This window comes from Diadema antillarum, unplaced genomic scaffold, assembly GCF_040938485.1.
Source record: "Diadema antillarum isolate AM-2024a unplaced genomic scaffold, OU_Dant_1.0 seq00000423_RagTag, whole genome shotgun sequence".
NCBI lineage: Eukaryota > Metazoa > Echinodermata > Echinoidea > Diadematoida > Diadematidae > Diadema > Diadema antillarum.
Genome location: NW_027271406.1, coordinates 1,363,638 through 1,377,500, shown reverse-complemented (window position 1 = coordinate 1,377,500; position 13,863 = coordinate 1,363,638). Strand labels below are relative to the sequence as shown.

The 13,863-nt window shown below is 40.0% G+C and overlaps 1 protein-coding gene across 1 annotated transcript in view; it reads right to left on the bottom strand.

The window, feature by feature from the left end:
• Positions 1 to 9,123, bottom strand: part of LOC139732467 (voltage-dependent calcium channel subunit alpha-2/delta-3-like) — a 48,083-nt gene extending 38,960 nt beyond the window's left edge. The window contains exons 1-4 of the mRNA XM_071643329.1: positions 9,109 to 9,123; positions 8,100 to 8,271; positions 4,100 to 4,231; positions 1,510 to 1,570 (exon numbers count right to left, since the gene is read on the bottom strand). Of these exons, the coding sequence (XP_071499430.1) occupies positions 1,510 to 1,570; positions 4,100 to 4,231; positions 8,100 to 8,271; positions 9,109 to 9,123 (380 nt within the window). The remainder of the gene's footprint in view (positions 1 to 1,509; positions 1,571 to 4,099; positions 4,232 to 8,099; positions 8,272 to 9,108) is intronic.
• Positions 9,124 to 13,863: the final 4,740 nt, after the last annotated feature.

Genomic DNA, 13,863 nt, shown 5'->3' with positions numbered 1-13,863 from the left:
TCCCCTGTTACCACATCGGAGTAATAATGAAAAATGACAAACTTGCTAAAAACATTTTCCATGCTTGTAGCTTATAGGCATTATTCACCATTTGCAGGTGAAACTTAAACCCAGCTTTAGTGCTTCAAAATAGTTCTAAAATGTGAGTTAGGGGGGTAGAAACAACCAATTTAAAAAAATATTCCGTAGGCCTATAACCAATGTTAAGTATTGTTGAATACAAAAATGTGAACAATAGTTAAAATATTTTTTTTTGGAATAAATCGTCTACAGTTATGATTTATTAAGAAAAATGGTGATATCTCCTTATATTTTAGGCTTTACTGTGAATTTTTTACATGGTATGATGTTTTTGTGATACAACTGACCTACAGAGTGTTAAGTCATATGCATTATTTAATCAAATGTGATAACACGAACGTTTTGGGGGTTTTTTTTTCATCACTGCTTCCAATGGTAAACAGTACCTGTAATTAGATATAATGATTCTCAGTTACAATGAAATCAAAATAAGAGATAAACTGTAGGTTGGGGATTCTTTTCTTCAACAACATAACGAGTTGAAGAAGCTACTCCCAAGACGTAATAGAAGAGCCATGACCCAGAAAAGCATGTGAATATGCACGAACGTTGTACGTAATCACATCAACACCCGGGGCATACACGTGCATTCCTTGTGCACACTCACGCACGGCGAATGCCCGCAGTATACGTGTTGAAGAATTGGAACGTGGAATATCGGAATACAATATGAGACGATTCTCCCCGGTACGTGAACATGTGCAAAACCTGATCGTATGCTGCTTGGCGTCAGTGCCAGCTTTCGGATATTGTGAATTACAATTATGCTAGTTGCATTTTATCTGGATGTACTGAATGGTAGGTAGTATGGTGTGCATTGAAACGTTTCTTTGGTCGCCTTCTGCGAAGCCATTGCGTTGTAATTCATCAAGGAATTGAAGTTGACCAGAAGCACCCGAGGTCTACATTTCTGGCACCGACGATTAACAGTGGACATGCACATTTATCTCTTACAGAATGAAGAGAGATTGAAAAAGTTAAGTATTCGTGAGGCCCTTTATCATATTGAAAGAGAAACATATAAATGATATAATCGCGTATAGATAGTATGTCACTCACCAATGTAAATCAAATTCGATATCAATTCCAACTTTTGGAAAAAAAATTATACTTAGTGATTAGTAGTCACTTTGCATAAACAATCTCAGTTTTGCCTTTAATTCGTTTATCTGATCTCAGTAACACTGATATTCAACGACGAAAAAAAAAAGAAATTAACACTGAACAAAATGAAACATAGAATAGCAATCTATTTATTAGTCTTAGTTGCTCGATCTCGGCCCACCAGGCGATATGCTTAGTGAAAGTTTGGTGGCCTGACATCACTTTTTAGTGGTCCTGGGCCACAGGGCCGCCATTAATGTTGAGCTGTGGATAAACACCAGCCACATACCTCTCACAAAACATTAAACATGTAGATATTCTTACCATCCTCTGACCCGGCAGTCATACAGATCAAGGTTCTGATGATTGAGCGGCCACTTGTAGCCTACAACGGCACAAACATATAATGAAAAAAAAATACAGTTATTCACCTCGCAAGTTAGGTGCCTAGACACTAATGAGGATAATCATTAAGGCCTTTTGCTCAACTAGGGTAGCCTTTTCAGTGTTTAAAATAGCACGGGTATCCCAAAGGGACCTCTCATTAATAATAAATGCATTACCCCATACCAGCCTTCCCAGGTACCTTGGCTCAAGAGGGGTGAACATCTCCTCCAGGAATTTTCGCATGTGGCAGGGTTTGAAGACTGAATCTATGATCGTTGATTATAAAGTCCAGAGCTTTCTCCACTATTACCACAAGCAATCCCCCTCGCAATGTAAACGCACCAAGGTTGGGACTAATGTGTTAAATAAAAGAAAATCGGCACCGTGAGACTGAACGGAATGTCACACACTACATAGGGCTGTTGCTGGACGAAAAATAGTAGCAACAGCATCTTCCTAATTGATATGGTATAGAATATTAGCTTCAGTACGTAAGGCAGCTAAAATTCTAACATATTCCAGTTAGTTTACAAATGAAATGACAACTTTGATTTTTCCTATAGGCACTTCGTATCATTTCGGAGAGTCTGTATTATTGTTCCTGAAGGACCTTTGTATAAACGCTGCAACGGAATAACGAGTGTCTGTGGTCTATTTGAATTTCTGCCCAAATAGGGGAAATGAGCTTGGATTTGGCGAAAGCGTCAAAGTCATCTTTCATTTACAAACGACGGCATGATTGATATCAACGCAAGGGTTGAAAGAAGGCTACCGCCTGTAGATACTTCCAATGTTTACGACGTTGCCTCAAATGAACCGGAGCAAGCCATACATCGAACTCACCCCAGATGTTATCGGTTTCTTCCGCCCCTGTCCGCTGAAATTCCCCTATTTTTAGCCCGGCCTGGCAGCGAAAAGAAACCGTAATGAAAACACTCTCTCCCGCCACTTCGGATTCCTTCTGACATGTTTTATTCATCAATTTAGGAACGACTACCATTTGGGAACCACGAATCTAGATAAGCCGTGAGGCTGCGATTATATAAACTTAGCTTTCCTCCTCTTCCGCTCTCTCGCCTATTCTTTATTGTTTGTCGTATTTCCTTTTTTACTTGCCTTCTTTCCGAGATCTCCATATCCTAAACTGAGTCAACGTTTACTGAAGGGGGTCGTTTGATGAATTGCCAGAAACGGTTTACTTTGCAGTCGCAAGTCAATCTCGACACCTTTACAAAGTATGTGTGCAGATAAGACAACACTTTCCCAACAAGTCAAGGTCGTATCTATCCACTCAAGAGTACGAGGTGGCTCTACCTATTGCCTTTAGTTAAATAATGATATATCTGAAGAGTGTGACTTACAAATAAGACATGCTATAGCCACTTCCTCTTCTTCGAAAGCGAGAGTTGGAGGGCAAAATAACATCAGGAGATGAAAATCTAGATTGGCATTTGGCGCTTGTTTATATCGAGAAGACTGCCCCTGGAACGCGTTCAATTGCTTTGGATGTTTGTGCGCCATCCTGTAATACCACAAACACTTGTGCTTGTATATGGATGCATTTTTATGGCAATTTACCTGCATTGTTTTGACCTCCGCTTTGACAATGTATATATATATATATATATATATATATATATATGATTCCCACTGTTCTATTTTTGAACGATCCCATTTTTCCCCTATAAACGCCCCAGTGTCCGGATCTCCAGTACATTCATATCTTACGCTGATAGCGCACGTCCTGTCCCGCCAGCCAGGCGCCATACCGCTTTCAGCGGCAGGTGCGTTATATGTCAGACGAGCTATAAAGGGTGAGTGTCCCATAGATGGGTATCTGATATACCATGCCCTGTCTCCTTGGACTAAGTCACTCACTCAGAGAGGAGTGACAGTGCTCAGTGGATAAACATACCGCGAATTCTGCGCAAGAACCCATACCCATCTTCTTGCTGAACACAATGTTGTACAATGTACAGTGAAAACCACGAAGACGTGGTAATGGTGCTCTCTAATTGATAAGCTATGACAAAGGTACTGATTATGAAATTCAGACTTCTTGCTTGGATTGCTTATCCATATCCGATCTCATTACGGCTTTCAGCGTAGAACTTTAAGGTCGTGACCTATCTTCTTCACATCGCACCATGGAAGCTATAACACGTTCTCAAGATTTATCATACAGAGAGGATTGTGTTGAAGATTATCATTCACAACTTCAACAACAAACAGAAGGTACATTTCAAACATGATTGCATAAATGCATGAATAGGTAAATTGATGAAAACATCCAAGTGTAGATCAGTAGTAAGAGTAAGAGTAAAATCAATGACTGAATATGATAAAAGACAAAATATTATTAGGCATATACCAACGAGAAACCAATGGGATTGGTCTTGACCAAGAATATAAGAAACATATGACGTCAGACAAGACATTGACAACGTATTATCGCACGGTACTTGATTGTATCCTTGGTGAATTCTTGACGTACTTTGCTCAGATTGGAATGTTAAGTGTGACGTACCTGGATAGACCCTGAAGTAACCGGTCTTGCTCCCAAAGTACTGCCACGTCAGCGTTGGATCGTGCTGGTAGTTATCGAGGTACACCTCATTCAGGGTCTCCGTTGCTTCGATGCTGTTTAGAATCCCCGCCCCTGAATAGGGTTAAAGTGCGAAACGCATACGTACGTGATTCGGCAAGCGCTGAGTGAGTTAAAGTGGCCGGTTCCACTTTGAATGTTAGCAATTAAGATTCAGTCGCTGTCCATCCTACTAAATGACAGGATTGTATCTACGTCACGCTTGTTTTTAACATCTCTTGATTCTACGAATATTCTCTTCTTTACTCGGTTAAGAAACGCATTATACATGACGTACTTTCCAACCTCTGGGCCCATTTTATCCAAACTTATAATTGAGTATAAGTCCTGGAAATCAATGATAACTCGCGCTTGATAAAACGGGGCCCTGTAACACTTATGTATACATTGCTTGCGTAAACCATTTATCTGATGTACTGGCTAGAAGTTTCTGTATAATATCATGGCGTCAGTTATTTTCACGTGTACTGATAATACAGACGCATTTGTGCTTTCTTCTATCCTTCGCACTTTAAAACGAATTAGTTCTGACGTGTTTAATAGGGGAAAAGTTAGTTTGATCACGGAGCTACTATAAACAGTTTTAAATTCCATGGTTTGATTGAACGAGAGGACAATTTTTGTAAATACGTCTCTTCACGTTCCCTGCACGTTCTCACAATTAGGTTTGATAGACACACAACTAATGCACTCCATATTGGCAATGTCTTTCTCTGCCGTTGATGTCCATGGCTTCATCTTTGGATAGCCCATACATTATCACTGAACGTGTCTCGACAGAGGTCCCTACAATCACATTACATTATTGATAAGTTGTCCAGTCTTAACAGTATATGGTTTCTTCATAAAATTAATATGATTATAGAAGAGTTTGGCCATTGCTTCCTCTTGCTTTTTAATTTCTTTTTGATCGTGCCAGGCTCTCCTTGTTCCACGAGCTCACCAAGATTTAATCGTGCACGTTGTATTCTTTTATCACACTTCGTAAGTATAATGTCTATAGTATCCACAGGTGAGTGCATTTTTTCTTTTCGAAATACCATTTCGTTGTAGATATTCCATTATTATACATACGAGTAAATGACTAAGTAATGTGGCTTATTAACACCCTAAATCAAAACTCATTGACATGCATTACTTAGGCTTTCCACATAGTATTCCACCCCAAAGGGAATAAAAGAATCGGTAAACAGTCAAAACGAAAACAGACAAAAACATTGTTAAGCTGTCTAGAAGAAATCAATGTGATTTAAAGCATTAGACAAACAAATCACGAGCGGTAAGAAAGGCCCTAGATGCAACGAACCCCTTAACCTTTTCTGAATCTCTCTCGAGAGTAGAATAGTGCCTCTGCCACTGCTAAAATTTACGAGTCTCTTTGCTCGCCACTCGACACTCATCCTTCATAGGGTCTGACGAAGGGAGGGAAGAACTCAAAAACCTTTTTTTTTTCTCCGCCAAGCCCGAGTCAACCGTACGAACAAGAAGGATTTATCGAGCCCCGTGTCCAATTAGCGTTCTAATTTCAGATGCTCCTGACAATATTTCCCCAACTCTCAATCTATTCCATTAAGCCGTCAAAATGGAGAGGGGAGGTCGTTCGATTCAAAGGCGGTGTAGTGGGTTCGAAGAGGCATTGTTGCTAGTTGACAGTCATTTTCATTTTACATTACCGAGGTGACCCCCACATGCAAGCACTCTCATTTTCTGCGAAATTGCATCTGTCGCTCTCAATTGCTGTTCGAACGTCGCGTTTCATATCTCATGTCAAACTGTATTCTAGTCAGGTGGTGTGACAAGGCAAAGTTGACTGTGCTCCCCATATCATAAAGCGAATTGCCTTGGCATACCACAATGCGACAACAGTAGAGTTTGGTGTTATAATTCTCTTTGCGCTAGAAGGGATCACTACAAGCTTCAAATGATCTACGTTGGTGGGGAGAAAGTCACGATACGTCGTGTAAGAACCAAAACCTGAATGCATATCGTAGGAGACCGAGACTGTCTCTTTGTCGTCCCCGTGATTTGTTTATGACGCAGGTGCGATCATAACATCAGTAATTCGTCATAGCAAGGAGCTTACTTGTGTTCGAAACTCCTCGGTCTGATAATGTGAACTCACAAATTGTAGATTCAATATCTTTCTTGGTCTATCTCTGATTTGATGAGATTGCTCTCATTTTCTTTATCAATTTTACTCCTTTCAAGAATAACCAAGCTGAATTTGGAAAGGAAATGCAAACTAAGTGCCATCTATCTCTCATGCATTTAAAAGTTGCCACGACAAAACTGTCATGTCCGTATACATTCCTAGGGAAGCTGTCGTGTCAGGGTATGAATGTGAAACGCTCAAACTATGATGCATCATCGCATCTGAGCAGTTTTCAAATTCAGACAATACAATACACGTTGAGTAATGAAAACTTGCATTGTCATAATATATGCAAACAATGGGTTACCACGGCAATGACAATGATAAGCAATTGTCTTATAAACCAGGATAGTGTAAATACTGATTCATCAGATGGAACTTCCATTTTAAATTCTCCAGTATTGCCGTCACCTGTCGATAAACTTGGGTCTTATTGACATGGATTCCGACCTAAGACCTTCTGATTAAAAAACAAACAAACAAATGACAGATATTTTACGAATTGATTATCTTCAGTTACAGAAAAAAATATTCTAGTCCTTCAAAGTAAACTCTAAATACACTTAACATCTATGTTATGACAAATTATTTTCCCCTTCAACTAAAGACTGTTATGCAACCCTGCTTGCTGATTCATCAACTAAAAAGAGTACCGCTTTATCGACATGAATGCTTACGATCATAATTCAAGGAAGTGCGTTACGTATTACAATTATATATATGGAAATCACATAGATGTATCTCTAAATGAAATCTTGAATGCAGCTGGTTTCAAATATAAGGTGATGATCAAGATGATTATAATTATGCCAGAGGCAAGCGCCATCGGTGGGCAAAATCTTACCGGTTAAGGCGCAGTAGAGAGGGAGAAAATGCGGCCAGCCATACTTTAATATGTTAACATCTGGGTCAAGTAGTCAAACACGTGGAGGATTAGCAAGTAGCAAATCTGTCATTTGAGTAATGAACTCTGAATCCTGGAAGACCGTCAGAAGCATGCACAGCTTTGATCATGTTCAGCTCTTGATTACGTGTCCAGGAACAGAGTGCGGCAAAGACAAACAGGAGATGTGGACACGACAGACAGCGAACAGTCGTGATGATGGTGATGATGATGATGAGGATGATGAGGATGATGAGGATGATGATGATGATGAGGATGATGATGGTGATGATGAGGATGATGGTGATGATGAGGATGATGAGGATGATGAGGATGATAATGATGGAGATGATGATGATGATGGTGATGATGATGGTGATAATGATGATGGTGATGATGATGATGGTGATGATGATGATGGTGATGGTGATGATGATGATGATGGTGATGATGATGATGATGGTGATGATGGTGATGATAATGATGACGAATACGTATAACCATTTTTGGCATCAATTTGTAAATTAAGTGAATGTTGGAATTTCAAGGTTCTATACGGCTGTTGGATGTGTTGACGCATTTGAAAAATTCACATGCTCTGAACAGATCTTTAAAACGATGATTAATTCATAATTCACATAAATAGTCTCAATCAAATCTAAGGTTTAAACTTATTCGACGGATTTAAACAAAGCTTTAGATGTACTACAGACTCACACAACCTCTGTGAATTTCAATCGTTGTGTTTAACCCTTTTCCCGACTAGTTTCCTGACGTTTAGTGCAGTAAATTTGCTCACGGTAGTGAAAGGGTTAATGGACATAGCTGTGCCTGTTAGAATAGCTGCAATGAGCTTGAGTGCTGACTAAGCAGCACCATTGACTAACCTTGATTAAAGACATTAGTCGGCACTTGTACAGTCGAGATTGTGATGTTGATCGGGATGTCATCGAAGTGGCTGTCCGGAGTCACGTCGAGCTGCTTGCGGAGGGCGTCTTCAGGATCATCGCCGGACGATGACGCATTTGTATTTACGAGCACCCCATTATAGTAGGTGTACTGTAGATAGAAGGTAATCCTTGACAGTGTCAGTCATTCTTTCGTTAAAGATTTCATGTCTTAAAAAAAGAACAACTTCACTTATACTCGTCATCATGTTCTTAGATTTATAAAATCCTGGTCTTTTTTTCCCTTCACCCAACGACAAATAAACAGCTAAATGAAATCAACAAGAAAAAGACAGTACAACCAAGCCCAAACACTGGTTACTGTTGAAACGGTTACCTTTGGTTGTAAAGACGTTATGTAACAGAAAAATAACGCGAAAAGTAAATACACAGACGCTTTTCTTCCTTACCTTACAAAGTTACAAATGAAAGTCACGCACGCTGGCGGTAAAGAGCAGAGGTCAGCGTCTGTTATCTACTGCTATTCATACAAGTTGATGACGTAGAAACGTGAAATATGACCTTGAATTGAGAGAAGGGCGAACATATTCCCTTTGAAAATCTTTCCCTCTCTCTCTCTCTCCCTCTCTTCATGATATACTTCGCTATTTGTTACAAACAGAGAGATATTACCTCTATACACACATACCATAAACGAGTATTTTTGTATTACAATCATACACATGCAATGCCCGATATGGGTATAACATCTTCATGGTATAAGCATGGAGCTACAGCTCCGTGGTATACTAGTGAGGCATGGCATGTCAGTTGGTCGTTGAGACATGAGAGGCCTAACCGAGTGTTGATTTCTCCTCACACTATAGCCTCGCAACGAAGCGTATAGATGTAAACGTTTGCAAGTCTTGTTAATGTACCTTCACTCACGACACTTAGTCTTCGAATCAACTTCACAGCCAACTGCACATATTCCTACGTGCATGCTCACCTTCCCTGACGCCATTTTTACTGATTACTGTACAAAATCTTGACATTTAAGTGAGTAGTAGCCTAATATTTAACATCGAAGGCATTTCATTTACACCTCGGGAGGGGAAAAAAAAGAAATATTTTCCCGTCATTTTCAGACAGTCTCAGCAGTCTGTACAAGTCTTCAATCAGTGATGACCTACAAAGTACGGCCTTAAAAGACTAATTCGCAAGCCGGGAGCAGCGCTCAAGGTCGCCTCTTGATTGGCCATACAGCCTTGCCGTCTTCTGAGGATGTGTTCAGTATTATGACGAGATTTCGAGCGCACCTTGGCGAGTGAGCAATACCTGTTTCCGTCATCAGCAACGAAGTATTGCGCCATGCTTTGGCACTCGCAAACACAAGCTATAACCATTGAGGGATTTTCCCTTTACTCCTTATTCAAAAGTAAGCAAAAAAAAAAAATGAAAAGGGGGGGGGGGGTAGCGCATTGCAAATATTATCTACCAATTTGACACATGATTAGTTTTTTGACAAATTACCAGATATATCACAAATGCGGATGTTTGTTGGAACAAAGAAAAGCGGATTTCCTCAAATAAGGATGACTGCTTGCTATTTATTCTGCTATGGCGCCTCATTACTCTACACCGGATCAATTATTTGGTGCAGGCCTAATAGGGCGTTTCTCTGTTGTGCTTAAATCGCATCGGCAACGCAAAAAGAATTCCACTGTAATGCTATCACCATAGAGCTACAACCTATCCTATTACACGATAATGTACCCTGATTCACAACCATACACATTACATAGATTGGAGAATTGAAGTTTGAATATGATTTTTTAAAGGCTCTCGTTTATTCAGCGATTCCCTTCATTTTCTGTTGACTCTAACAGAGTAAAATCAGCGAACAGAATGGCACAAATTTCAGTAATATTAGAAATAAGAAAGCAATGAGATTGTGGCATTTTTCATAAAATGGTAATACCGCTCATTGTAATATATATGGTACGTAATAAGCAGGATTATGATTTCACTGTCTCACATGTTCCCATTCACATGCACTTCTTTCTTTCTTTATTTTATTTAGTGAAGGGGTATTAAAAATAATGATTCATATGAGGTCTGCAACAAAATATTGACGAGTTGCATAAGAGTGTCTTGACAATGACTTTTGTCAGTGTGTTGTGAGTGATAAGGTTTGAGGCAAACTTTGACCGTTATGTTTGCTCAATTTTACTTTATTGATTGCAATCAGCTTAAAAATGGTGACATTGATCTCTGGAAGTGAGTTGATCATCCTTTGAAAAGCTATAAGCACACTCGTTCTGGGAACATTGGGCGGACGTAACATACACGGCCGCCATCACTAATCTGTTGACGCTGATATGGCGACCAGGTTACAAAGCTCCGCTGCACTATAGAGCAGTTAGACCACACCCATCTTTCAATAATGCTTTCCTTCTCTGCAGTGGCTACTGATAAAAACGAATTCTTTTTTTTTCTGTCAAGCACTGCACGCAGTGTAATAAAAGCAGCTGGTTCCATTTCATTACCAACAAAAATTCAGCTGCAAACAGACATTTGAATTCACATTATCACACAAAATCAATGACAACAGTCAAGAAGAAAAAATACGGTGAACTGAAATACAATAAATCATGTGACTTTCAGACAAATACCTGATAAAAATTGGTCGGAAATGGAGGAGACTAAAACAAATGCAGAGCTTGTGTAGTTTGCAGTCTCCTCAAACAATACCTAACCTGCGATTGCTGAACTAGACTATAGGCAAATTGCCTTAAACAGAAAAGAAAAACAAAAAGAAATATATACACACAAACACAAAGGCAGCTCTCTTGTGAGGAAAAAAAGGAAGAAAAGAGGATGAGCGTGGAAAGAATAACAGGATACTGAAGAGAACAAGGAAACGAGGAGAATGATTTACACGCAAGCGTTCTTATTGCCCCCGGTCTGTCGTTACCTGCCGTGTAGCATGCCGTCACGTACACATCTCTAGACTACGAGTTAAAAGTCACATGAAAGATAGAAGTATGTTCTTTCACTTCACGTATGCTGATAATGCTGAAACTTTCAGATCTGCAGCAAATTTACCACGAAGTTAAATCTCAGCGCTTTTATAATCACCTTGTACATTGGTGAGTCTCAAGATTGTCGTAATGCTTCTATTATACACTAACCAATTCAGGAAAGGAAATCTCATGCCGTGTGTGCATGGGGTTTTCAGATTTTGTTTATCAAAGCTTCAGGTCAGTCACTGATACGGACTGTTTTTCCCATTTAAATCGAGTTCATTTTGCCAGAGGGAATTTTTCTATTAACTTTTTACATTATGTATTCACGCACTGGGGCAATAAAAGTTGTTCGCCATATGGCTTGCAGGCAAGACATCCTCATCTTCTATGTCATCAAAGGGGTCCTCCTTAGTGCCATTAACTCCGGCCTCCTAAAAACGAAGAACTCAATTACAAGTAAAGGAAGAACTCGAGAAGATGGCACAAACCAGGAACGAATTAAAGGAAAAATTCTCTAAATGCTGACTCATATTTTCGTTTTCCCGAAATCGCTAGGCGAATCTCCTGCATCTTGATCAAACTAAAAGCCACTGGAAGAAAAATAATGTCCCAACCCCTTCCTTCCATGATAAAGCTCTAGAGATAGATATATCACGAGATGTACTTTTTTGGACATCCAATCAAATTACTCAAGCTCACAACACGCCGGACAAGTTTTCTAGAGCATCGACAAAATGAGATATATTTTTACCGGCCAACATCGAAAAAAAATATCGCCATTTCCTCGGAAGAGATGACAGCGTAGGGCAAACAATAATACACCCACGGACATACATCTGATTCCCTTGAAAGCTTCAGTACAATACGGAGAAGTGAACTGATTGATACTCGATACTACCCATGACGTTGAGCTTTAGAGAGATGCCTTAGAAGGAGAAAGAGGGGGGGGGGAGGAGGAATCCGAAAAAAAAAGAAAGAATATACTTGCCTTCGTGTTCTACGATGGATATTAGGAGAAAAACAGCATCTAAAGCAATCAGCAGCAAATGTGAAATTCGAGGAAGCATCAGGGAAAATATTTGTTCATTCTTTCTCCCTATTCCGGTGCTGGTAACACAACACGCTCGTTCCTAGATCCAGTCCTCACAATACCTCGCCTCCGATTCCCGATAACCCGCTTTTGTGCACATGTTGGCTTTCAGTTTTCCTCCCGTCGTCTTTGTAGGACCTAAGTATCGAATTTAGTATTAACTCGGGGTTGGAGAGGAGAAAAAAAAAAACGCGAGCGAGGAACTCGAGGGAAAGAAAACGGACGCTATTAGGCAATTTAATCCTCGTTCCTTCCTTCGTATTCCCCTCATGACATTTATTTTGTAACGGAGAGAATACCAAGAAGGCGCCATGTGGCAAGGCTTTTCTCGTGTCTTACAACCAACATTGAAGTGCACAGGAGTGAAGGAGAGTATGATATCTAAAAAGCCATTTAATGTTCCATTTCGGCCTATGGATATACAGTCGTTGAGGGCATTAGCTCGATACGAAAGTCCTCGGCTGTATACGATTGTAGCTTAACGTACGAGTTCAACGTAAGAAGTTTGATTACACTTACGTCAGTCTGATTGTCGTATTCGTGTAGTAGGAAGCCGTTTTCCGCCGCGGCAACGATTCTCTGGAAAAAAAAATGAATAAAGAGGGAAAAGAGAAAGAGAGAAAGAAAAACAAAGTAAGATTTAAACATAATAATCATCCAAAGCAGGGATCTACCGATCGAGATTGGCGGTCCCATCTGTTTGAATGAACATAGCGCAAATTGTTTGTGTATGAAATACTTTTAACTGACAGAAACACATTACAATTTTAATTCTAATATTGACCATGTTGACTATTCTTATCGTCAGTATTTTCATTGTAATGAAACCCCCCCCCCCAAAAAAAAAAAAAGTGAACACTTTGAAAAATTTTTTTCAAGTCTTAACTTCGAAAGAAATGCTACAATAGAACAAAACTATAAGACAGCTGCTTGGGATATTAACTTCTTTGTAAGCTAGGCCTCTGTGCACATTTCTTTATTCCTTTCTCATTCACGCACATGAATTGAATTTCATTTAGTATGACAGTCATCCGTTGCCTATAGGCGGGACTGAGGAGAAAACTGGCTGGACGGCATTGTACGTGTTGAGAAAAACAGCGATCCCCTCGCTGATCAGAGCGTGAGGGGCTTCTGCCTCGGTAGTCAGCAAGCGAGGAGGCAAAAACAACCGCTTTTCACCACTTACCGTACGTACATTGACATGATTATCTTGGCATTAGGCAACATTTTTAGCCCACGGCGGAGTAGGGGTAATCAATAAAAACGCACGCTGGGAGGTACAGAGTAGGATGGGGAAAGGGGAGTATAAGGGGGGGGGGGGGTTAAGTCTGTGAGAAGGCTGGGGACGATGTATATTCGGAGGGTTATGATGGGTCTCTGCTTAAAAACATATCAGCTTGTGCAGAACTGTCTAACATTCTCCCATCAAAATCAAGGAGATTTCGAAGAGCGATCGGTGAGATATACCTTTGTGTTACATGCATCGGATCTTGGTAGAAAAAAAGTACCGAATTAGGGAAGGTTTTGTATTCTCTTATTATGACGAAATAAGACCTCTACTTCTTCCTTCTTCAGGGATACTCCCGTAGGATCAGGGAAACTTGACCGATGTGATGTGTGGGATATTATAGGTAACTTCAGTATC